At 39.0% G+C, this 26,426-nt stretch overlaps 1 protein-coding gene across 1 annotated transcript in view; it reads right to left on the minus strand.

Annotated features, from left to right (window-relative positions):
* LOC111331031 (G-patch domain and KOW motifs-containing protein) overlaps window positions 1-26,418 on the minus strand; it is a 26,523-nt gene extending 105 nt beyond the window's left edge. Inside the window, exons 1-14 of the mRNA XM_022936054.2 lie at window positions 26,236-26,418; window positions 25,993-26,120; window positions 25,269-25,402; window positions 24,467-24,573; window positions 16,266-16,389; window positions 14,816-14,900; window positions 14,118-14,179; window positions 13,765-13,824; window positions 11,532-11,601; window positions 10,617-10,695; window positions 10,040-10,205; window positions 3,983-4,052; window positions 3,388-3,473; window positions 1-1,481 (exon numbers count right to left, since the gene is read on the minus strand). The exon at window positions 1-1,481 is cut by the window's left edge and continues 105 nt beyond it. Of these exons, the coding sequence (XP_022791789.1) occupies window positions 1,353-1,481; window positions 3,388-3,473; window positions 3,983-4,052; window positions 10,040-10,205; window positions 10,617-10,695; window positions 11,532-11,601; window positions 13,765-13,824; window positions 14,118-14,179; window positions 14,816-14,900; window positions 16,266-16,389; window positions 24,467-24,573; window positions 25,269-25,402; window positions 25,993-26,120; window positions 26,236-26,381 (1,446 nt within the window). The 5' untranslated portion in view covers window positions 26,382-26,418 and the 3' untranslated portion in view covers window positions 1-1,352. The remainder of the gene's footprint in view (window positions 1,482-3,387; window positions 3,474-3,982; window positions 4,053-10,039; window positions 10,206-10,616; window positions 10,696-11,531; window positions 11,602-13,764; window positions 13,825-14,117; window positions 14,180-14,815; window positions 14,901-16,265; window positions 16,390-24,466; window positions 24,574-25,268; window positions 25,403-25,992; window positions 26,121-26,235) is intronic.
* Window positions 26,419-26,426: the final 8 nt, after the last annotated feature.

A 26,426-nucleotide genomic window follows, 5' to 3' on the forward strand; every position in this document is an offset into this window, starting at 1 on the left:
CAGGAAAACCACTTAAAGCCAGCAGGTGAAAAAAATGGAGAACGTATACCCCCAACCAAGGCAATGGTGCCACCCTCGGGGTTTTAGTGTATGTTTGAATGACATGTTACACACTGTAACCTATAGAAGTATGCGAGTACAGCCTCTAAGTAAACCTTGGATTACCAAAAATTTCATTCCCTGCTATAATATGCGGGTTTTTGCTATAATCCTTTAACAAAAATTGCCAACTGACGCTTTTCAATTACTAAAATTCTGACTTCAGTTACTACCCCGACATGGCTCAGACTTGAACTTCCTAAATTAAATAAAATGAAGAGAGAAGCCACAAACTTAAATTCTGACCAATAGGAAACCTGCCCTTGTCTCCTTTTCTTAACTCTCACTGCATGTCCGTCTTCGCGTGTCTATGTTTTCATTGTAAAGTTTAACGATTTACAGTTGTGACAATTTGATTTTTCACGTTTTAGAGGTCTATCGAAAAGAAATCAAACTCTATTTTGATAAGAAATAACCCATTCACGCCAAAGCTTAAAACTGTTTGAAAGCTGTTTTTTTAAACACGGTTTAAAATTGGTTCCTCCACCGAAGCTGCTTAAATCGATACCCTTCGACTTGAAATTTAGCACATTGAAAATAAATGTTAGTGACTACTTGAATCCCACGGAAACGTCAGTTTATTGTCTCTGATTTTCATTCGGCTAAACATGGTTTAATTGAACATGGTTTGCTGGCGTGAATGGCCGGGGGCATAAGTTCTGACGACGAGCACACACATTCCACGCTCCAAAAACGATACAGCTTGACCCAGCAACACTAAGCCATTTCAAAATGACAATCCGCCACTAACGTTTTTGGTTTCAGGTTCTGCACACTTAACTTAAAAGTACGTTGGCACTTATGGCTAAGCTATACGGTTTAAGTATAAAGTTATTCGTTATACAGTTCGCAACTTAGTAAAATCAGACTCAAACGTCATATTCTTGTCACTTGATCACCTACGACGGTTTTGCTGGTAATTTTCAAATCAACTTATGTTGCTTATCATTCAATACTCTTTCCTGCACAACCATCCTTGGCAAAACAGCGATCCTGGCAATGTTCATCACAGACACGTGATGGTGCAAGCAAACCACAATAATGAGAGTATCAACTTGTGTCGTGTCAAAAGTACTGCACTCGCTCCAAGTTCTCATTTGCGCATGGGCCAGTGGGTATTTTTGAATACCATGCCTTCTGGTTGTAGCTCTAGCAAACCTCTAAGACAGGCCAGCTCCACAGGATAACGCCTGGCTGAAAACAAAATAAGCAACTGCTCTACCAACCACGCTATCTCTGGCGTTCTTTCAACATCAAAACTCATTAATATCACCGAGATGTTCACAAATGTCGTCGTAATCGGCTGTCATAACTGACTTGTCCAACAAAAGTTGAATGACAGCACTGTATTTCGATGTATTCCGCTCCAGCAACACTGCAAGCTGAACGAAGAACAACGTCAGTAGGCAAAATTGACAACACTGGGACTATTTTTATCCATGTTCTAAATAGCAGATGCTGGGGAGGATAGTGGAATTTATCAACTTAAGGACTTTCTCCTAACGTAAACGCTGACAGACAAATCAGGGAATAAAGAATTCATAAAAATGATTTTTACAACATTTGATATGTTTCTTTGTCTAGACGTCAAAGTTTCAATTGAAGGCAACGGTTTATGCACTACAAACCTATAGACTCGCATAATTACTTGTTGTATTCGTCTTCGCATCCATCTCACGTTAAGAATTCCATTCCTTTTTCTCAGTTTCTAAGACTTCGTCGTTTATGTAGTGATGACTCTGATTTCCACCACAAATCAGAGTCAATGTGCCAGTTTTTCGATAAACGTGGTTAACCTGATTCTGTCGTTCAAGCGGGTTACCACCGCGCCCAACTTATTGATCGACATTCAGCACTACAAACGTCAAAAAAGGAAGATTCCGACCGCATTCCATTCACTCTCACGTTTCACCCTCACAACCACTCAGTTAAATCCCATCATTCTAAAAACTTTAAATTACTTCAAAACGATCCAGAGACAAGCACTATCTTTTCGCAGCCTCCGCTCATTTCATTCAAACGCGACAAAAACATAGGCAATTTTTTGGTCAGAAGTTCTTTTCAGACTAATGACCAACCAGACACTTTTAAATGCGCTCGTGCACGATGCAAAACGTGTCCTTTCATTCACAACACTGAGAAAATATCGGGACCCAAACGATCCATTAAGATTACCGATCACTTCACGTGCACCTCCGCCAATGTAATCTATTGCATAATTTGCACTTATTGCAAAAAGATTTACATCGACGAAACAGGCAGAAGACTAGGTGACCGATTCCGAGAACACCTTGGCGACGTGGAGAGGAATGACAAGGACACATCGAAAACCAGTCGCTAGACATTTTAATTTACCTAATCATTCTAAGCAACATATGACAATCTGCGGTCTTTCCTTACACTTAGGTAGAACGGAAAGCCGTAAAACTCTTGAACAAAAGCTCATCTTTCAAACCGGCAGTCTAAATCCCACAGGTATCAACGAAAGCTTTTCATTCTAATAATTTATTCCTGTTTTTCTCGTTGCCATGTTCCCACCAATCACATAGCTCCATTTTCTGCCCTTAAAGGAACACACAACCCACAATTCCCCTATTTGCTCCGACGAAACGTCAGCTTTTATAATCGTAACGGTGGCCAATTTACCATTTCAACTTTGTTGATATATTGAAATTATTACTTTATTAAAGACACTCCGATGATAAGGTGATGAGAGTCGATGTATTTCTAGCAACACAAACATCAATGTGTTACTTTACAGAGCTAAACCTTTCCAAACTAAAAACCATATACAACACTAGATAATCACTGACAAACCAAAGGCGTCACCACCCTATCCTTCTGCATACAATAAACCCATGATATCACTGACACGTGAAGGCCTAGCAGAAGAACATCACTGACTCTTTGAAGACATGAAAGACTCCAAAAGCTGTCATTTTTCTATTTATTCTAGCTAACGTTGGCTACTCTTGTAAACTGTGTAAATACTGCAATCAATTGTGTGTATAAATCAGTCAAGAAGCATGCGTGTTCCTGGTCTTAGTTGCAGGCAATTAATAACTGTCAGTGGAGTCGTCAAATTTAGGTAATCAAAGTGATCTCTATAAAACGGACACCTGTCTCATACAGATACTCAGCTCTGTTCCGTCGGTGTCCATATCAGAAAGGCTCGAATGAACGAATCTCGCAAACTGTGTCACAAAACACATGTTGTTAACTTCCTATTCTTGGGGGGTGGGGGGGGGGGGGAAGAGGTTGTAGGGCTAGATTGGGTTGGGAACTAACCTGCCCCTTACAGTCACCTCCGACAACTCGGACATGGGAATCAAGAGTCTTGGGCACGACTGTTTCCAGTGCTGATTGTGGTACATCTGAACAAACGAACATAAACAATCAAACAAACCTGTTATATTTACATCAGTCTAATGGCTCAGTGCTTCAACTATGATATGGAGTACTCCAGGCTTTACTCATGTCTATGTTAAAAGAAGCCTTTCGAACCCCTTAAATATAAACTGAAGAACGGGAATCTTGACTACTCAGTTCAAAGACAGATCATTATGATTTAGAGAAACTTCACCATGATTTTTGCCTCTGCCACAAGTTAGCCTAAGTTTTTAAGTTCATTATTTGCAATCTGTGTTCATCGTTTCCATCCTTGATAGCTTTTGGTTTACCCTTCCCAGTTTAATATATTTGTCTGTTCCATCAATTAATTATTTCACGATTTCATTCCATCTCGGGGCGAATCTCTGATGCTAGAAAGGGTTGAAAATGTCATGCCATTTGGCTTCCTTACGGCTTTAACGTAACCATTCAAGTCGGCCATGACAAAGTTTATGAACAAATGTTTCCACTCTGACTAAGTTTGCAGGTGTACCTTCAATAAGTCTCCCTTGCTCTGTCTGGCAGATACATTCACCCGTACTGACAACATCAACAACTTTCACCTGTAAAATAAAAGCGAACGTCGCATTCGAAAGTTAGAATTTTCTATTTCTATATAATTATATATAAACATCTATTTCTAAAATCAGCGCCTACAACAAGTCCTCCCTCGCAAATAATTCTCAATCACAAGAAAAACCATGCAATTGTAGAGACAAGCACTCTTGTCCGCTAGGTGGCAATTGCCTAATCCAAAATCCCGGGGGGGGGGTACTCCCTTATGAGGGCTTAATGGGGACGTGCGGCCAGTCAGGGTATGTTTTTCGAGATTTTTGTCTTAAACAGGGTATCGAATTTATCATTTTTTGTCTTAATCAGGGTATCGATTTATCAATTTTTGTCTTAAACAGGATATCTTTTCTTGGAAGATAAACAGCAAAATTTTTACAAGCTCTAATTTTAATTAATATTGAATTCCGTTGATTTTGGCATTGATACCAGGCACATTAAATGTCTTAAACAGGGTCTCAAAAATCGGAATTCTGTCTTAAGCAGGGTAGGAAAATCAGCGATATTTGTCTTAAACAGGGTCAGGGTATGAGGGGCCGCGCCGTACCTCCCCACCCAGGAATATATCGAGTACCCCCCCGGGTCCAAAATGTGGTCTACCAGGCCACAGTTGAAAGTCCCATAGGAATACAAACGTACATCGGCCTTACTGCGAACCAATTTAAAACAAGATTTAGAAACCATACAGCTTCATTTAGAAATGAGAACAAAAGGAACGCAACAGAGTTGAGCAAATATACCTGGTCCCTGAAGGATGCCGAAACGGAGTTTGCCGTGACCTGGAAAATAATGGCTCGCGCCAGGCCGTACTCGAACGTAACAAAGAGACGCAATCTTTGCGTAACAGAAAATGTTTTCATCATATGCAGAACAGGGGAGGGCACCCTCAACAGAAGGAGTGAACTGGCGAGTGCGTGCCGCCACTCAACTAAATACTCGATAAGGCATGCTTGAACCACCAACTTTTAAAAGGATCGTTAGTCAACCAGTATTTCATGCACCTGACCAGAGAGGACTACCAGACCCTTTCGAAACAGTTCTGTGGTGCGAAGTTTTAAGATATAGCTCTTTGGCATACAAAGCTCTGCTTTCATGTCCAAATTGAGCACTGTGGGATGAGTCATCACCGCTAGCTTTGTGCATAGCTCACTAGGCTCTTCTAGTTTGAGCACTCTGGCATGGCTTAGACGATACCACAAGTGTGGGATCGTTTGGGGATCCATATCGGTTCTCCCCCATCCTAGCATCAGCGCTGCACTGATGACGGCCAGAAAGCCGAAACAGTTCTGTCTGCAGTTAGTTATAGTTCCGAAAGCCTACGCTAACAGCACCAACTATGCACCAACACTCCCTACTCCATTCATTGGTCGACAATCCACAAAGCCCCATCTTACAAAGGAAATTCAAGAACATGTAACCTCTGCCTTGCCGAAAAATTCCTCATTATCACCGCGGACAAATCCACTTCATTACAAACGATCAGAACTAATTTCCAAGTGCCGCCATGAAAACAAGTTCTACTTGCGAAACCAATAGAAACAGTCCTTTTGTCGTCTTAATTGCTTCCTATTATTTCAACTAAAATTTCTATTTATAAATTGACTTTGTAGCACGGTATGTTTTCCATCGATAATAAACCGTCTGACGATCGCAGCGCAAGCAGCGTGAAACTCAGAGTAATGGTCAAACGATCTTCCTCTCATTAATTTATAACCGCTATATGTATATATATAATGTAAACAAACTGTAAACTTCTGTGTCGAATAAAGATAGTGACAAAAATGAAAAACGAAAGTCCTCTTTTTCTTTCCTTTTTTATTTTGTGTATATATATATATATATATATATATATATATATATACGATACCACAAAGGTTGGGTCGTTTGGGGTGACCGTCTCGGTTCTCCCCCATCCTAGCATTAGCACTGCACTGATGAGGCCCAGAAGGCCGAAACAGTACTGTCTGCAGTTAGATATAGCTCTTTGGCATACAAAGCTTTGCTTTCATGTCCAAATTGAGCACTCTATCTAGGATGAGTCATTGCCGTTGCAATTGCGCATGCTCGCTGGTTTACTCTAGTTTGAGCACTCTGGCATGGCTTAGACGATACCACAAAGGTTGGGTCGTTTGGGGTGACCGTCTCGGTTCTCCCCCATCCTAGCATTAGCACTGCACTGATGAGGCCCAGAAGGCCGAAACAGTACTGTCTGCAGTTAGTTATATATATTCGGCCTTCTATATAAAAGAAAATTTTCCCTAAGCGGGATTTGAACCCACGTCCCCCTGTTACTAGTCAGGTGTGATTTTCTATTTTTTTATTTCTAGTAAAACAGCTCAGTGTGAGCCGCTTCTAAGCTATTCTATTTACAAGGAGACAAGGTTGAGATTTCTTAACTATTACAGGTTTTCTACTTATTGCAGTGTTACATTTATTGAGGCTAACTAGTGATAACATAACGAAAGGTTTGATCTTACTGCGTATATATGGTGGGACTCGTTACATTGTATTAACCTGGTTGTTGGCATATACTAGCCAGAATTACGTATTCCAATAGGTCTCTATAGGTGAAAATGGAGTCGTTCATTTACTAGGCTTACAATAGTATCGTTAATGCACCATTTCAGAGGGAAATAGTAGCTGAGACCTGTGTGTCGTTGTACTTGAAAATCTTTTTGAATAAAGTGTTTGACCTCAGCATTAAAAATAGACTGTGGTGTGATGTGAATATCGTTTAAACGGAGTTCTGCTACCGATTTATGTATAGCGTAGCGCGCTATGTTTAGAATGAAATTAATTAGGTTGATTTCGCTTCGCCAGTGGGCATTAGCCTTCGTTTATGGGACACCAAAAAGGGCTATGGGGTGTGTCAGGGTTATGATGTCGTTGGATATGTCGGTGACGTATCTTTGTATGGTCACCCAGAAGGGTTTAAGAGCGGGGCAATGGAGGAGAAGGTGATCGAGCGTTTCGGTATCATTGCAGTGCGGGCAGTCCATCGTGGGGTAGACGCCTACTCGGAAGAGGGACAGGGCGTGTGGGAGGACCCTGTCAACGATTTTCCACGTGATATCGCCGAAATGATTGGGAAGCAGGGGAGTGTAACGTGATTTCCAAAACGCGGAGGTGAATTTAGGGGCGGGGTTAAGGGTGCGCTCCCAATATTGTAGGCTGGGGATGGTGGACTGCTGAGACGCCATAAGTATTTTGTAGAAACTCCGGGTGGGGATATTAGCAAGTGGAGTAGCTGAGGAAGAGATGGTGAATTCGGCTGGGGTAGGCGAAGTTGTAGCGGAGGCAACAAGGCGTCGCCAGTCGTCTGGGAGGGCCTGTAGTAAGATGTTGAGTTCGCGGGCGAGATGGCTCGGGGAGAAATCGGGGATCATATCGTAGAGCGCCTGGATGGGTAGGAATCCTGGTATAACTTCGTAACATAGATCGCTCAGTTGCGTAACTCCACTCTTAATCCAGTGGGGAAACAAAGAGTGGTCGCCCTGCGCATTGTATACGTGGATTGAGGAAGAGTGGTTGGGCTAAGACAGTAGGGAGATTGTTTGCTATTTGGGTCGTGAGGTGAGGGTGTAGGTTGTTCCAGGCGAGTAGGAGCTCGCGGTGGAATTGTGGGATAGAGCGGTCGATGTGTTGGGATTGATGGGTTGTAGAGAGTGCGAGGGCACCAAGATTTTGGTTTGCGGTGCGCAGGTATATGTTATGAAATGCTTCCATGCCGCCTGGTCGGGATCTAGATAGCGCCGTAGAGTGGACAAGCGGAGAGCGGTAATTTTGGGGCCTAAACGGTGGACGTTAAATCCTCCTTGATCGCGTGGGGTGGCCAGTGTCTCTCGTTTAACCAGGTGCATTTTGTTCGACCAGAAAAAGTGATATATCTCCTGTTCGATATCGCGGATAGCCCAGGACGGAATGGGAAGGGAGGTGGCCTGGTACCAGCGCACTGAGGGAAGCAGGCCGTTTATCACAAGGGTTTTGCCTTCAAAGTTGAGGTTTCGTGAGGACCATGCTTTGATAGTATCTGTGATTTTCTTTAGGCGCGGTGTAAGGTTAAGCTGAGTACAGTCAACATTGCCAAAATAGAGGCCGAGAATTTTGTCGGGTCTATAGCCATTGTACCATTCAAAGCCGAATGGTTGATCGATGCGACGTTTTAGGGCGCCTGCCCAAAGTCCTTTACATTTAGAGTTGTTGATCCGGTCGCCGGAGGCTTTTTCGTAGAGTTGCAATGTGAGGGAAGCGTGTCGGACGGATTCCTCGTCTGTGAGCAAGAGCGAGGTGTCATCCGCATATTGAGAGAGCTTAATTTCCTCCTTTGAGCCGGGTGGTAAGAGGCCGTGAATATCTTGATTTGCGCGGATGTGTGTGGCCATTATTTCTGCCGTTCTGATGTATAGCGGGGCGGACAATGGACAACCCTGTCTCAGTCCCCGCTCAAGCGTTATGAATGCACTTAACGTGGCTCGTACCGGTTTTCGTCTTTTTGATGGTTTGTAACTTTGAAAGAATACAACAGAAAGACTGATGAGTGGGCGACCACGAAACAGGCTTGTAGGGATGAACTTGTAGTTTACTTGTCTTTTTCCTCCCACAATATAAATATATATATATATATATATATATACCACAAAGGTTGGGTCGTTTGGGGTGACCGTCTCGGTTCTCCCCCATCCTAGCATTAGCACTGCACTGATGAGGCCCAGAAGGCCGAAACAGTACTGTCTGCAGTTAGTTATATATATATATATATATATATATATATAATTATACCTCAAGATTTAGGTTACTTGAACTTTTACTGCAACTCTGAGTTTCATGCCTCTTGCGAAGCAATCGTCAGGCAACTCCAAAGATTGCTATGCAAAGATTGCATCTCTTTGTGGTATTTGATTACGGCCTGGCGCGAGCTATTATTTTCCGGTCACGGAAAACTCCGTTTCAGCATCCTTTAGGGACCAGATATATTTGCTCAACTCTGTTGCGTTCCTTTTGTTCTCATGTCGAAATGAAGCTGTATGATTTCTAAATCTTGTTTTAAATTGGTTCGCAGTAAGGCCGACGTACGTTTGGGTTCCCAAGGGACTTTCAACTGTGGCCTGGTAGACCACATTGTGAATTAGGCAATTGCCACGTAACGGGCAAGAGTGTTTGTCCCTACAATTGCATGATTTTTCTTGCGATTGAGAATTATTTGCGAGGGAGGACTTGTTGTGGGCGTCGATTTTTGTGGGCGTCGATCTTTGCATAGCTGAAAAATTCTTTATCATATGCAGAACAGGGGCGGGCACCCTAAACAAAAGGAACGAACTGGCGAGTGCGTGCCGGCACTCGATTAAATATTTGATAAGGCTGCTCAAACCACCTACTTAAACGGATCGTTAGTCAACTTGTGTCTTATCCACCTGACGAGAGAGGACTTTTAACCCTTTCGAAACAGATCTATAGTACCAAGTTTTAATTTTTGTTTTCCTAAATAATTGTTTACAAAGCTCCATATGATTGTAGAGCACTCTCCGATTCAAGGATGTTTTTCACATTTTTACATTTATATATATATTTTTACATTTATATATATATATATTTATTCCAGAGCTTGGCCCAGTGTCTGCACTGCACTGACGAGACCCACATAGGTCGAAACAGTGTGCACCCTGTCTGCAGTTATATATATATATTAAAATCAATTTTATATATATATATATATATATATTAAATCAATTAGTTTCATACCACTTCCACGTTTTAAACATTTCCCCTCGCGGTTATTTTTCATCTGAATGTAGGAGACTGCACAAAGGTGTAATATCTCGATAGCCAGGAAGCATGTTTGACGAAGGACAAACATATCACACAACAGAGACAACAGGCGCAATGGGTAATAACATTACTGTTCCTGATAGTTAAAAACACAGCAACTTCGCTATTGGCTCGGACGTTCAAAAAGTTTACAGTTCAAGAAAAACGATGTTACCTTTTTGTTGTAATATTTGCCTTTCTTGAAATCCTTGCTGACGATCCTCACTTTTATTTGTGGATACAGCCAACACTTTGTTAGAGTGTTGCTTCCCTTTTGTGAACTTGGATTACTAATACCTTCTTTGCTCTTGTTGGTATATTTGCTGTCTTTGTACTTTTGACTGTAATCAGCCAAAAGAAAACCGTAAATGCTCTTATTAGATCTCAGTGACTCCCAGTGACTCCAGCCAGGTAAGAGGAGTGGGTTGAGTTACAAAGAGGGCGAAGCCTTATTAAAGTTGGGGGAATTCACTAAAAACTCATAGGTGGCCAAAGTGCTTGTAGAACAATTTGCGTTGTGGTTTTATTTGAGGGAGGTGAGGATAAAGAGGAAGTGACTGGGGGCTGAACTATAAAATCAGTCTGTGTAGGAGGTGTCAGTTATGCTGGTAGAGACTGAATGGAGGATCTTATTCTTTGTCTCCTTTCTTAGCCACTTCAGATCGTTTGAGGTAATCTGAAGAGATTATAGTTTACTATGATTCTAAATCAGTTTATGACTGAGATATGTACATCTACTAGGGCATTCTAACCTTTCCTTATCGTCATTCCTTGTTCTCTTGCTACTTGTGTGTCCTTTTTCTAGCTCGCGTCCATTTTGTTTTGGTTTCTCTGATAGAAATAAATTATGAAGATTTAAGTCACATATTCAAATAGTTGTAGAAAAATACCCCAATGGCTAGTATTACTTAATAAGTATTATTTAATTGGTGAATACACATCTTTCAGATATTGAGTAGCAATAGCGCACACAAGGACAGGATCTACCTTGCCCACCATTTTAACTGAGAAACAGAGGGTAGGCCATTTTTATCAGTTAATCAAGACAGGTAAAATAGTGCTGCATGTTGGTTTGTGTATCGCTTTAGAAGATCTTTAGTTCATGTAAGCCTTCATGGTCTTCACTGCAAGGTTTTATTTGCCCTCAGTTTGTTAGGTTACTTGCCACAGCATGTTAAAAGAGACAAACAAACAAAGTGCTTGTAGAACAATTTTCGTTGTGGTTTTATTTGAGGGAGGTGAGGATAAAGAGGAGGTGACTGGGGGCTGAACTATAAAATCAGTCTGTGTAGGGGAAGGTGTCAGTTATGCTGGTAGAAACTGAATGGAGGATCTTATTCTTTGTTTCTTATCTTAGCCACTTCAGATCATTTGAGGTATCAGATCGTTTGTCTTCACTGATTTACTGACTTACTCATGATACATGAATGCACAGTCAACACTCTGTAAGAGGGACGAAGTAGGAACTGAAAGTGTCTGTCACTACAGTGGATCATGTGGTCTAAACTATAATATCTGTACTGCTTTTCTTAAAAAGAATGACCTTTAATTTCCCAATAACACTGCCAAGAAGCAATGTTGTAGGTGTGGTCAGAGCAGATTGATGAAAAGTGACCGAAGTTTTGTTTTACCAAATCCCCAGTAAGTAGTGCTATCAGAATTCTCACCTTGTCTTGACAGTGCCCTATAATCAATATCATTTACAAGTCTTGCATTAAACTGGTGTAAGGTGATATTCTACAAGAAAAAAAGGATTTCATATCTTTTAAGGTAGCTATACAGTGGATGATCCTACAACTCATCTAACGATTTTTCTAATATTCTACCTCAGTTCACCCTTAGATGTGATAAACCAGTAAGTTCTCCCCATAAAATCAATCCAACAAACAGATTATGCAAATGAACAAACTTATTTATTAGAAGTTACAGTCACTGTAGTTTATATAATAGAAGTAGCACCAAATTATCTTGTTGTCTAATTTACAAGAAAACGTTAAGCTGCTTAACCCTTATCATGCTGAGTTCGAGTTCAGGTTACAATTCCCTAAACTGACTTTACTTTTAGTAACGCACTTATGCACGGCAGTTGATCCTTTCATCAGCAGTGAAAGCTTTAAATTTCATCAAATCTCAACAACCTATATATCAAATTAAAGCTTAAGAAATTGCCTTTCTGATTATTCTATTACAATAAACTTTTAACCTATGTTGCTTTTAAAATTTTAGCTATGAAATCATGCTTTTGGAAAAACTTGACAAAAATTATACATTAACAAAAACCAAATCATATTTAATTTCTTCCAAAAATTATCTGTACAAGCCTAAAATGGCAATCAGAGTTAAGCCCTAGTCCACCAGCTTAATAAAACAATTCCTGTGACTCTGACAGCATTTGTTTTTCTCAATACAGTAGCAAGACTGCATACTTGTCAAGTCAACATATAATCAAAATTAGGAATTTATGTACATTGTTTGGTTTTGAATTAGTTTAAAACAGTCAGCTCAGTTGTTAGGGTCTATGTTGTAAATTTATCTATTTCTGTGTTTGAATTGACTTCAAAACCTAACAAAACCAAACAAAAGATGAATAATGGTTATGATCAGTTAATCAGTTAGTTTCAGCATCCTCATTGTCATTATTGGCATCGTGTCTCCGAATGTAGGCAGCAACATAGTCCTGAACATTGTGGAACAACTGGAAGCAGTCCGGTATACAGAGGGCTACTTTACAGACACTGCACTGAAAGCTAGACTCTTTTCCTGGCCTCTTCCTTTTCTCTCCTGCCCTTTTTAGGATCTTCTTTTGGGTAAGAAAGGAAACCACACATGCCCGGGTGATGTTGGACTTCTTCCCAGTGCCCAATATTTTCTCTGGGAAGTGACCTCTAACTTGAAGACGGGTTAAGCCTTCGGCTGACCTCCTTGGGCGGCCTCTCGGAGTGAGAGAATGGGAGATGCCAGAATTCCTAACAAGCTCCTTCACAAGCTCCCTTCCAAAGGTCCTTTGTAGCACAGGTGACCGGGTTCTTTGCTCGTACAGGATGTAAGCATTCCGGATGCTTAAGGAAAACAGGTGGAAGAACACTTTCTTCCACCATTTCATGGTGCGTCGCCTGAAGCTAGAATAGGCCACCATCTGATCACACCAGTCTGTCCTGTCAACTGCTCCCATGAACTTGTTGTAGTCATGGATAATCTCAGGTTTAGTTATTGGGCGGCCAGTTCCAGGGTGATTTCGGCCAACTTCTACATCCGCAACAGAATGAACTGATGACAGCATCTGGAAAACTCTGTGGTCCTTAACTTTAACTGCCAGCAAAGTTCCATTGTTCATAACATACTTGTCACCTTTTTTTTTTCCCTTGTGCCCTTTTAAATTGCTGGGGGATACCTTTCCTGTAACGGGCTGTTCCACAGGCCCCAGTGTTCTGCCTATAGAGCTCAGCAAATAAAGTAGGTATGTGTAGTAGTTGTCGACATACAAACACCTACCCACATTCAAATAAGGTTGCATGAGCCTCATGACTAATATTGGCCGCCATATTTGTTTATTAGTGTTACCATGCAACAAAATATATTTCATGCTAATTAACTCTTTTATTCTATTCGGGTCTTCGGAACTCTGTCAGATGCTTAATTTATGTCCCTTGGGTTGGCCTATGACCATAAACCTGTATAAGCCCAACATATTCCGAACTTCTCCACCAATAAAACGATGATGTTCAGAAACCCGGAATATTCCGGGACCTGTCCACATGGACGAAAACGTGCGCCGGAATATTCCAGGAACCGCACGATAAGGGTTAAGGTGACAAATCTTGATCTGATGTTGGTAATTAAGGGGTTAACTACTGGAAAGCTTACCAGGTCTAGCTTACGGAACTTGGCACAACAACTAACCTCTTTACTTAACTGAAGTTGGACGGTAATTCTGCATGTATCAACATCTACAGCTACAATCTAAAAAGACAAAAAAGCATACTTTATTTCTGATCAACCGGAGTACAACTTGTCCTTCAATACAATTGGCCAAGCAAGTGTCATCTTGAAAACAACTGTTGTTGCTGACACTTACTTTTGACAACCTACACATACAATTGTAATAAGAAGTCATCACCAGAGTTAAATCAAGAGCTGTATGTCAGGAAAATACTTCAATTCTGATTGGAGACTGCCTGGTCAGTTTTATCAAGATTTCAAAATGTTGCTACTTGTGCATTGAATAACACATTATTTTTATAATCCACAATCACCTTTCCACACATATCTTGATGAGGACCCTTCTCAATTACAACTCCTGTGCCAGGTCTGTAATCTAAGATCAGAATATGTAACCTATTAAACTTGACACAATAGGACACACAAACCAAAACAATGGTTAGCTTGTAATATATGACTTGATATCAAGTTACAGAAGTCATCTGGGTATTGGTCAACTGTTGGTGAACTTAACAAGAGGTTAAATTAAGGAGATAATGGCTGATAGACAGTCCGAAGGTTTTTTAAACATGCCAGGTGGCCTTACACTGCCAAAGCTTATTCCAATTTCAATGAAGTGACTAGGATAGCTACTACTTCCGGGCATTTTTTGCTGGTTCCACTGTCATTTTGGGTTAAAAGACACTTTTAATGATGATCGCAATCCTGTAAACAGAATGCAATGACTCTGACCATGATTCCAACCTACATAGTACAAAAATCAATCTGGATTTCACTGCACTAGCCCTCAAGGCTATGCACCTCACCTACATGTAGTTACCAAATGGGATCTACCCATAATTTTACAGAGCACTTGGTCAGTGACAATTATACTTTGAACGATGCAAAAATAAATTTGCCACTGGTGAAACTACAACATCAAGATAATGACAGCACAAGATAAAATAGCAGGCTATTCATTGGTGAATATGCACTGATTATATGTAAGTTTTATTGTTTTTAAAATAATTACCTAAAGATGATTCTTGAGGGACTGTCTCTCCTACTCCTTTAAAGTGTCTGACACGGCCATCCTTTTCTTTAATAGCACCAGAACTCTATTAAAGCACAATGTTATAATAATAATAATAACAATCTTTTATTAGGAAGCTCCATCACTACAGTGGTTTACATCCATAGAGGTCCTAAATACTAGATGTGTATTATATAAAAATACAATTGAAATATAAAAATTTTAGCTAAAATCGAAATATAAAAAACTATTACAACATATACACTGCAAAGATTTATTTAAAAAAAAATTCTTAATTATAAAAAGCACAAAAGAGACACTTCTTAAAAATTGGCAAGCTTACTGAGTTTCTTACAGTTCTCTCCAACTCATTAAAGTCTTTGAAATAGTGATACCACGAACGATGTTTTCCCCAACTGTATTTGATTTTGGGAGCTTTATAGTATCGTTATTGCGCATATTGTAGGAGTGCATATCACTCTTTCTTACAATGTCCAAAGAATGATTAATTTCACCATTAATACACTTGTGTGCATATATACATCAATGACATTTTCTACGTTCTTCAAGATTCAGCCATCAGTGGATGAGGAGTGAAGTGATCTATCTAATATCAACTTAGCTGCTTTGTTTTTCAGAATTTGCAATTCCTTCATTAGTGTGACATTGTCCTTGTCACCCCAGACTAAATCAGCATAATCAAAAATAGGTAGCACTAATTAGCTATAATTATAAAAAAGTAACTGGGCATTATAAGGTAAATAATACTTAATCCTACATAAAAGACCAAGGTTCTTATTAACTTTACATGAAATAATTATAATAAAGCTTATTAAGCTTACATGAAATATAATGTTATATAGATTTCATAGACTGAAGAAAATACTTTTACAATTTCTGAGAGAACAGTACAGTGCAGTATCTTTTTTGCAAGTGTATTAAATCTCCACTATGTGGCTCTTTTGATATAATTTACAAGGGAACTTTGTACAGACTGCACTGGCCAGACTGCACTGAGCAGTTTACATTTTTTGAAGAAACTTTTGCAGATGCCCCTAATACATGTATTAGAATCAAGGTCAGACCACAGCACATCCACCTCCCACACAGTAGTCCAATGCTCTACAACATGAGCTAACCAGGCCACAGTTGCCTGACTTGATTTTCTTGAACTTTTTATGACAGTGAGTATAAATTAACAGATACAGCTGTAGAAACACTATGAAAAAATTATAAGCAAAATATTGAATGGACCATCATAGCACTAAATGTAATACTGTATCTAAGAGATGCTAAAGAGGCTGAAATTCTTTACATATAAGTATATATGTTGTAGTTCAATTTTACCCTCGGTTCAGATTTTATTTTCCTCTGTTTCAAACTCATTATCATACATTAACATGACCAAGAACAAAGGAAGATAAAATCTGAACTACAACATATACATTACCTTTTCTGAGACTGAGTCTCCTGGTTTACGCTTCCTCCCTGGTATAATGTCATCTAGGACTCTCCTTTCAGCCCCCAGACCTAAACCCTTAGATCTTGGAATATATTCTATAGGTTCTGTAAACCTAAAATAAATGGTAAGTAAAACATGTCATCACAGAGTTAGAATTTACAAACCTTAAGGTTTACTGTCAAATTGACTTAGTAGTGTTCTGGATTTTCCTTAAGTTCTGGGGAGTGTGGTGTCTTGAAGGCTACAGAGTAGATATACATGTATTAAGTTTATTACTAAGTTTGCCATAACTTTGATCTATAGCTGTTAATGTAATATTACTGGCTACTTTCTTATTGTACTTCTGTACATCAGTGACTATTAGTGCTTTTTGCAACAAAGATACAGCAACACTGACAAGACAGGGACGATGTTTTTTTTAGTTCCAAAAAACACATCCCCATTTAAAAATGTACTTCACCATTTTAAAATGTACTTGACATTTTAGGAATCTTAGTTCCTGAATGAACCAATCAGATCTCAAATACATTTTTAATGAGATCTTTGGGAAATAAGTTACTGTATCAACCAATCAGATTTGGGTTTGTAATATGAACCTTACTCTTCAGGAACTAAGTTCCTCAAATAACCAATGACATGAAAGAATATATGCCATGTCATTGCTAAATTAAGATTTGTCTGTTTTATTTAAGTCAACACCAGATAAAACAGATAACAATAGATGGGACATTCTGCTAAAGTGCAGTAATGTTTCACATCAAACTGGATGCTATCTTTAGTAAAATATATATTCTTCTTTGAGGCTTTACTATTTTTATTTAGCCCTCGACATGTACAAGCTTTTTGTAAAGCTTTGTCACAGTTGTAATTTTACAGTAAAAATTAGTTCCATTCATTGTCTTTCACGTACCATAGAAATGTTTTGAATACACTGTGGTTAACACAGCGATGGAAACGCGCCTGATTGCATAAAATTTGACAGAAATCGTTGACAGAAAATGCCACCGACAGTTTTGCCGCGCTTTTTATCTACGCCGAAAGCCGAATATTAAGAAAGCGATCAAATTAACATTATCTTTTGTAATGACTGTCAAGTCATCTTCGGTTAACGTGCAAATGATCGTGACCCCGTGATAAAATTTCTTAACCTCATTATGTAAATGACACGTTCTCACAAAGCGAGAAGATTTTACGAGCTTTCTTGTCACGAATGTGATAATGGCACTACAATAGCCACGATACCGTAACGCTTACTAGAAAGTAAGCAAGGACTTGACCTGTGGCCGCACGAGAAACTTTATCACCTTACTTTTCCGCCCTAGTTTGGGATAGACAACGATTGCGTTACATGATTTTTGCAAAGGATGTAAGCCGAATTGAAGCAAATCATGTTACCAAAACACAGCTAATTACTACTATATTTACGAGGTGAATTAATCATCAAAGATTAGAATTCATTTAACATCTTCCATAATCAATTGCCAGCAGTTAAGTAAACTTGAACCTTTGCTACACAATTTGTAAATAATTATTCTGTTACATGTTATGATAATCCAATGAAATTAACTTACCGGGCTTGAACGTCGTTAGGATCGCGAAATTGCCATTCTCCATTCAGTTTCCATGCCAAGCGATTCAAAGTTTCTAATTTTTAGAAGAAATTGCATTTTTTAAAATCTAGGTTTCGCCTCCATCTCGGATAGGATGTCCACTCATTTTGCGCCATAAGGTAATTTTTGGCGGGGAATAGATCGATACCTGGTGTTTGTCGCTGTGTTTTCTGAAATGCATTCCCGACAGATTTAGCCGTGTTTTGAGACAGTTAGAATACATTCAGCGTTCAAGAAAGCCACAAAATGAAATTGATTTTGACCTACAAGAATGAGGCTCGTTCACAAGAGTCCGATCTTGCGAAAGTTATCAATCGAACGCAGTTAATTTCACGGGAAGTCATGTTGTGACCTCAGCAGCATTGTTTTCCAACCTCAAGTCAAATAACCGCTTGCTGATTGGCCAAAACAGTAACTAATTTCATGACCGCGCGAGTCACCAACTACCACGTACAATACTTGTAAGCCAGACACTATCAAGATTATTTAATATATTATAACAGCAGTCTATTAAGCAGCAGCTTTTGTTACACAACACGATGTTTGTGTTAAATCATGCCCGCACTGCCTTCTTTCAAGTAATTTTTTAAACTTCCGTTCTTTTGTCGATCAAATCAGTCGGCACTTCTTCCCGTTTATGGAACCGGCTTCATCTTGATGAGATTTTCCGAGTTGTCGAAGGGGTCATAGTCCTCTTTAACCTGTGCTCAATGAAATAATTCGCATTTAGTTCGTAATTGAGACTGTCACCTCCTTCTAGGTGTCAAAATAATACAACACTCAGTTGTTCTTTTTAGCAATGTTTTTCACATCTGTAGACAGTCGTCGATACAATGCGCATTACGCTCAGCAAAATGTCCACATTTGCGAGATATCTTAACAACTAAAAAATCCTCTCTACTCTTAATTTTATTATTATCCACCTTTGCTTCCGAGTTGCTGATCGTCCTCAGGCCTCAAACAGCTCGAAGCTTACAGCGTTTGAGTTGGTGAATCATTAACCACTACATTATGTCAGATTATAATCGTTTATCCCCTTTCGAATATGTGGTCGATAAAATAGTTCATATTCAGTTGCTCGAAATGCTACCTTTTTTTAACTTGTGTCTTGTCTTACGTCCAAGGATTCAGTCTAATTCTTTATTTCATCAGTAGGTAATGTTGCTTCTGAGTTGGCGATTGTCTTAAAATAGCTCGAAGCGTCCAGGCTTCGAGTTAGTAAATCATTACATCATCACAAATGTCACACTACATTCAGTTGTCCTTTTTCGAATCTGGTGTTGTGAAAATTCATCGAAATTTCACCCCCTTTAAGATTTCGTAACAAAACGTATAAACACATATGGTGCACGATCCTCGCAGTAGATAGCACTATTTAAGCAATAGCGAAAATCAGACCTGAAAAAAATCAGGCCTGTACGGCATTCGAACCACTGACCTCTGCGATACTAGTGCAGCGCTCTACCAATTGAGCTAACAAGCCAACTGGGAGCAGGCCGTTAAGTTGTATCCAAGTTCATTGTATCCAAAACGTATAAAGCGGTATCCTTACAACTCTTCAGTTTATTAATAGGCAAACTCACTTCTGAGCTACAGATCGCTCTGAAGTAGCTTCACTCTTCTTGATTATTTCAGCGTTAAGCTTTTTTAGAAGTCGAGAAAGGGGGTCGCACTAACGATTCCGATGTTTGAATTTGACTTAAGTCCTGTCTTGACATCATACGTATGAGACATGCTGTAAGTGCCCTTTTGTTCTTACAAGTCACCACTGTGGTTTTCGTGGTGGCCGAGGCACCTTTTGAGATCAGTCAGGCCGATGTCCCAATTGAATGTCCTGCCTCAAAGCAGGTCGTACCTTGCCGGATGACCTTGATAACAATATTGCGTGATGTTCTACTCCGTACCAAACTCTGGTCGTTCAAGAAATTCGCATTTATTTGACCGAAATGCCACCTTCTTCAACATGTCTTTACAAATTTCGAAGGATACAGTTTAATTCTTAATTTTAGAAATTGGCATTGTTGCCTTCGGGTTTATAGTCGTCTTCAAACAGCGATAGCTCAAAGTCTACATGGGTCGAATTAGTGAACCATGACAATCATACAACACTCAGTTGTCCTCTTTCGCAATGAATTGTTTGTGATCGGCCCAAACAATCTGCCTAAAACTCAGCCAAATGTCAACATTTTCAAGATATCTTTATAACTGTTTAACAATCCCTTTTACTCTTCATTTTACTAGTGTGTAACTTTGCTTCCAAGTTGCTGATCGACTTCAAATAGCTCGAAGCGTGCAGCTTTTGAGTTGGTGAATCATTACATCATTACTAATGTCAAATTACACTCGCCGGGTTGTTCTCTTTCGCATCTAGATCTGTAGGGAGTAAAATAAATCGCATTTTGTTGATCGAAATGTCACCTTCTTTACCATGTCTTGACATATATCTAAGGATTGAATTCAATTCTAAATTTCACCAGTAGGCAATGTTGCCTCCAGCTTGATAATCTTCAAACAACTCCAGGCGCACCAGGTTTATAAAACTATTTATCAATAATATCATGCTGCACTCATTTTTCCTCTCATACAATTCTTTGCGGATCTGTCGTCGAAAAAACAATTTCCATTTAGGTTATCAAAACGTACGTAGAAGGATTCCGTTTGATTCTTCACTTCACCAGTAGGCAATGTCGCCTCTTAATGCTGATCGTCTTCAAGGAGCTCGAAGCTTACGTGATGAGCTTAGTTAATCATTACTTCATTACTAATTTCATTTTACACTCAGTTGTCCACTTTCCGACAGCTTAAGGAATCATTATCGATCAAATAATTTGCATTTAGTTCATCAAAATATCACGTACATTACAAACATTCTAACTCATTTCACTCTTCAGTTACTATGCGCTTTTCCTACTGAGGTAGGAGTTCAAACCTTCTCACCCCTTTATTTTATTGGATATTTGTTGTCAGAATGCGACCTTAGACGGAACCTGCCTGCCCCACTCTTACAGTCCGGAGGCTTTGTGTCTTTGTTTCAACGACCAGAGTTTGGTACGGAGTAGACCATCACGCAATATTGTTATCAAGGTCATCCGGCAAGGTACGACCTGCTTTGAGGCAGGACATTCAATTGGGACATCGGCCTGACTGATCTCAAAAGGTGCCTCGGCCACCACAAAAACCACAGTGGTGACTTGTAAGAACAAAAGGGCACTTACAGCACATCTCATGCGTATGATGTCAAGACAGGACTTAAGTCAAATTCAAACATCGGAATCGTTAGTGCGACCCCCTTTCTCGACTTCTAAAAAAGCTTAACGCTGAAATAATCAAGAATAGTGAAGCTACTTCAGAGCGATCTGTAGCTCAGAAGTGAGTTTGCCTATTAATAAACTGAAGAGTTGTAAGGATATCGCTTTATACATTTTGGATACAATGAACTTGGATACAACTTAACGGCCTGCTCCCAGTTGGCTTGTTAGCTCAATTGGTAGAGCGCTGCACTAGTATCGCAGAGGTCAGTGGTTCGAATGCCGTACAGGCCTGATTTTTTTCAGGTCTGATTTTCGCTATTGCTTAAATAGCGCTATCTACTGCGAGGATCGTGCACCATATGTATCTAATACCGCAGTTCAAAATATATGAACTTCATATATTTCATTGTATCTGATTTATCACTTTCATGGGTTTATTACGAATCAACTTAACGGCCTGCTCCCAGTTGGCTTGTTAGCTCAATTGATAGAGCGCTGCACTAGTATCGCAGAGGTCAGTGTTTCGAATCCCGTACAGGCCTGATTTTTTTTCAGGTCTGATTTTCGCTATTGCTTAAATAGCGCTATCTACTGAGAGGATCGTGCACCATATGTGTTTATACGTTTCGTTACGAAATCTTAAAGGAGGTGAAATTTCGATGAATTTTCACAACACCAGATTCGAAAAAGGACAACTGAATGTAGTGTGACATTAGTGATGATGTAATGATTTACTAACTCGAAGCCTGGACGCTTCGAGCTATTTTAAGACGATCGCCAACTCAGAAGCAACATTACCTACTGATGAAATAAAGAATTAGACTGAATCCTTGGACGTAAGTCAAGACACAAGTTAAAAAAAGGTAGCATTTCGAGCAACTGAATACGAACTATTTTATCGACCACATATTCGAAAGGGGATAAACGAGTGTAATTTGACATAATGTAGTGGTTAATGATTCACCAACTCAAACGCTGTAAGCTTCGAGCTGTTTGAGGCCTGAGGACGATCAGCAACTCGGAAGCAAAGGTGGATAATAATAAAATTAAGAGTAGAGAGGATTTTTTTAAACAGTTGTTAAGATATCTCACAAATGTGGACATTTTGCTGAGCGTAATGTGCATTGTATCAACGACTGTATACAGATGTGAAAAACATTGCTAAAAAGAACAACTGAGTGTTGTATTATTTTGACACCTAGAAGGAGGTGACAGTCTCAAGTACGAACTAAATGCGCATTATTTCATTGAGCACAGGTTAAAGAGGACTATGACCCCTTCGACAACTCGGAAAATCTCATCAAGATGAAGCCGATTCCATAAACGGGAAGAGGTGCCGACTGATTTGATCGACAAAAGAACAGAAGTTTAAAAAATTACTTGAAAGAAGGCAGTGCGGGCACGATTTAACACAAACATCGTGTTGTGTAACAAAAGCTGCTGCTTAATAGACTCCTGTTATAATATGTTAAATAATCTTGATAGTGTCTGGCTTATAAGTATTCTACGTGGTAGTTGGTGACTCGCACGGTCATGAAATTAGTTACTGTTTTGGCCAATCAGCAAGCGGTTATTTGACTTGAGGTTGGAAAACAATGCTGCTGAGGTCACAACATGACTTCCCGTGAAATTAACTGCGTTCAATTGATAACTTTCGCAAGATCGGACTCTTGTGAACGAGCCTCATTCTTGTACTAGGTCAAAATCAATTTCATTTTGTGGCTTTCTTGAACGCTGAATGTATTCTAACTGTCTCAAAACACGGCTAAATCTGTCGGGAATGCATTTCAGAAAACACAGCGACAAACACCAGGTATCGATCTATTCCCCGCCAAAAATTACCTTATGGCGCGAAATGAGTGGACATCCTATCCGAGATGGAGGCGAAACCTAGATTTTGAAAAATGCAATTTCTTCTAAAAATTAGAAACTTTGAATCGCTTGGCATGGAAACTGAATGGAGAATGGCAATTTCGCGATCCTAACGACGTTCAAGCCCGGTAAGTTAATTTCATTGGATTATCATAACATGTAACAGAATAATTATTTACAAATTGTGTAGCAAAGGTTCAAGTTTACTTAACTGCTGGCAATTGATTATGGAAGATGTTAAATGAATTATTCTAATCTTTGATGATTAATTCACCTCGTAAATATAGTAGTAATTAGCTGTGTTTCGGTAACATGATTTGCTTCAATTCGGCTTACATCCTTTGCAAAAATCATGTAACGCAATCGTTGTCTATCCCAAAATAGGGCGGAAAAATAAGGTGATAACGTTTCTCGTGCGGCCACAGGTCAAGTCCTTGCTTACTTTCTAGTAAGCGTTACGGTATCGTGGCTATTGTAGTGCCATTATTACATTCGTGACAAGAAAGCTCGTAAAATCTTCTCGCTTTGTGAGAACGTGTCGTTTACATAATGAGGTTGAGAAATTTTATCACGGGGTCACGATCATTTGCACGTTAACCAAAGATGACTTGACAGTCATTACAAAAGATAATGGTTATTTGATCGCTTTCTTAATATTCGGCTTTTGGCATAGATAAAAAGCGCGGCAAAACTGTCGGTGGCATTTTCTGTCAACGATTTCTGTAGAATTTTATGCAATCAGGCGCGTTTCCATCGCTGTGTTAACCACAGTGTATTCAAAACATTTCTATGGTACGTGAAAGACAATGAATGGAACTAATTTTTACTGTAAAAATTACAACTGTGACAAAGCTTTACAAAAAGCTTGTACATGTCGAGGGCTAAATAAAATTAGTAAAGCCTCAAAGAGAATATATATTTTACTAAAGATAGCATCCAATTTGATGTGAAAGATTACTGCACTTTAGCAGAATGTCCCATCTATTGTTACCTGTTTTATCTGGTGTTGACTTAAATAAAACAGACAAATCTTAATTTAGCAATGACATGGCATATATTCTTTCATGTCATTGGTTATTTGAGGAACTTAGTTCCTGAAGAGTAAGGTTCATATTACAAACCCAAATCTGATTGGTTGATACAGTAACTTATTTCCCAAAGATCTCATTAAAAATGTATTTGAGATCTGATTGGTTCATTCAGGAACTAAGATTCCTAAACTGTCAAGTACATTTTAAAATGGTGAAGTACATTTTTAAATGGGGATGTGTTAAAAGTAGAATCTTGCATAAGAAAAACTTTTCTAAACAAGCTTTATCACCCAAGTGTAGATACAATATAATTTTAAATCGTCCTTAATAAATAAAAAGAAATAAGAAAAAAAAAAAAAAAGCTACATGTATTTTGAAAGCACTGACATCTCAACATTTAAATGTCAATAGGTATGGATCATTACCCTTTGTTAGTGCCTCCAATAGCTTCTCCCTTCTTCCACCCCATTCCACGTAACATGGCTGCTCCAAATGAAGACACTGGCATATCCTCATAGTCCTGCATCGAGCTCTATTAAAAAAAAAAAAATCAACTTTTGGGTGCCACATGTACCACGTATAGTTAACACTAATTTTCAGTGCAGCAAGCGGTATCCATTAAGGTCACAACAGCAAGTAAAACAAAAGTTTGACGATAAGTCTGCACCAAAAATTCTTCCCTTTCTGTGACCTCACTTTTGAAACTTTGCTATAAGAGTTAATGTTAAAAATTAGAAATATACTGATTGTGTTTTAGGGGATGGCTGGCAATTAAGTTGTACAGTCGAACCTTGATAATCCAGACCTCAATTATCTGGACTTTTTCTCTGGCCCCAATGTTGTCATGAATATTTATTAGTTTATAATAAACAAGCTACTGTCAGCATCAGGAATGTTTATTCAGTCATCATGTCCTTGAAGCATAAGCAATCTGTTCTTTTGATAAAAGATAAACAGTGTATAATTTTACAATTAGGGAAAGGAGAAAAAATAACCAATTTGTTGCTTTCTTAATTTAATCAATTTTTGTTCCTCATCAATATTTATATTCTTGATTACCCAAACCCTTGATTATTCGGATCCTAGATTATCTGGATTATTTCATCTAGTCCCAATGAGTCAGGATAATTGAGCTTTGACTGTAATACATAAATATGCTTATTGGTAAAGGAAGGAAAATTAATGTTAGTCTCTGTATTACTTCCTAGTAAACCTGTCAACACTCACTTGTTCAGGCCGCAATGCAATGTCCAGTTTCTCATTCTTTTCATACCCTTCAAGGTCAGGTAAGGCATTTTTCATCAACAGTGGAATGGTTACATTTTCATTTTCAGTACCTTCAGTATGATCACCAGAAACAGCTGCATTTGAAACAGTAAGAACATCTGGTCATATCACTGAAACACTCAACTGAATAGTAGGTTTTGATTGGTTGAAAATCTTCTCAAATATCATTTGTACTTGTTGGAAAACAACAGCCCCTTAAGGAAGGGACAGCTATTTTACACCATGCTGATAGGGTATGGTTTGTTTCTGCTAAAAAGAAAAAGAAAGCTTTCAATCTTCAGGAACATAGCCAAAACATGATAAACGAGTCTATAACTTCACATTAAGCAAGAACTCTGACACAAACCGTACAATTAAAGAACTCAAAGGAAAATGGTGATACACTAGCATATACACTCACATCACATCACAGCACATGCTATACCTGATAGCTTTGTTCAAATCATAAAAATGCGTGAATTGGATGAAAAAACAGATTAAAAAGCTATTATATGGCTATCCTTCTTTGATAACATCGGGCTCTGAGCCATGAAAATTTTCTCAAAACAGTTGCAATGCCATTGACAGTTGATGTTAAAGTTCTACACCGTTTGTTTATGCCTTTCGTGAAAAAAACTTCGCATAATGAATTAACTTAAATTCTTCACAGCTGTGCGAAATTTACCTTTTAAAAGTTCCTCAGCGGCCTGTCTATCCAAACTGTCCGAAAACTTGGCATCTTCTGGAAGAATCCATCGATTTTTGGTTTTGCAAGGAATAACTTTCTCCTTTGGTTTCTCTTCAGGTTTGATACTAAAAACCAGAATAACGACTCATCAACTGTTTGAACTTAAAAAAAAACTGCAGATGCAACTTATAGAGAAATATTTTCATTCTTGAATATTTCAGAATATTCAATCGAGTTTACCTTATCAGCCCTTTCCCTTCTGCAGCATTAATATAATCAGTTTCTTCTTCTTTAGTCCTAGCATCATCCGAATTTAAGATATTTTTCCTCGTAGTAACCTTCTTTGAAAAAGAAAATGATATGCCTTTCTTTCGATCGTCCGCCATGTTCCTCGTAATCCGGTACTGTATTATATTTGTCTTTAACATTTT

The sequence above is a fragment of the Stylophora pistillata genome, chromosome 5 (assembly GCF_964205215.1).
Source record: "Stylophora pistillata chromosome 5, jaStyPist1.2, whole genome shotgun sequence".
Taxonomy (NCBI): Eukaryota; Metazoa; Cnidaria; class Anthozoa; order Scleractinia; family Pocilloporidae; genus Stylophora; species Stylophora pistillata.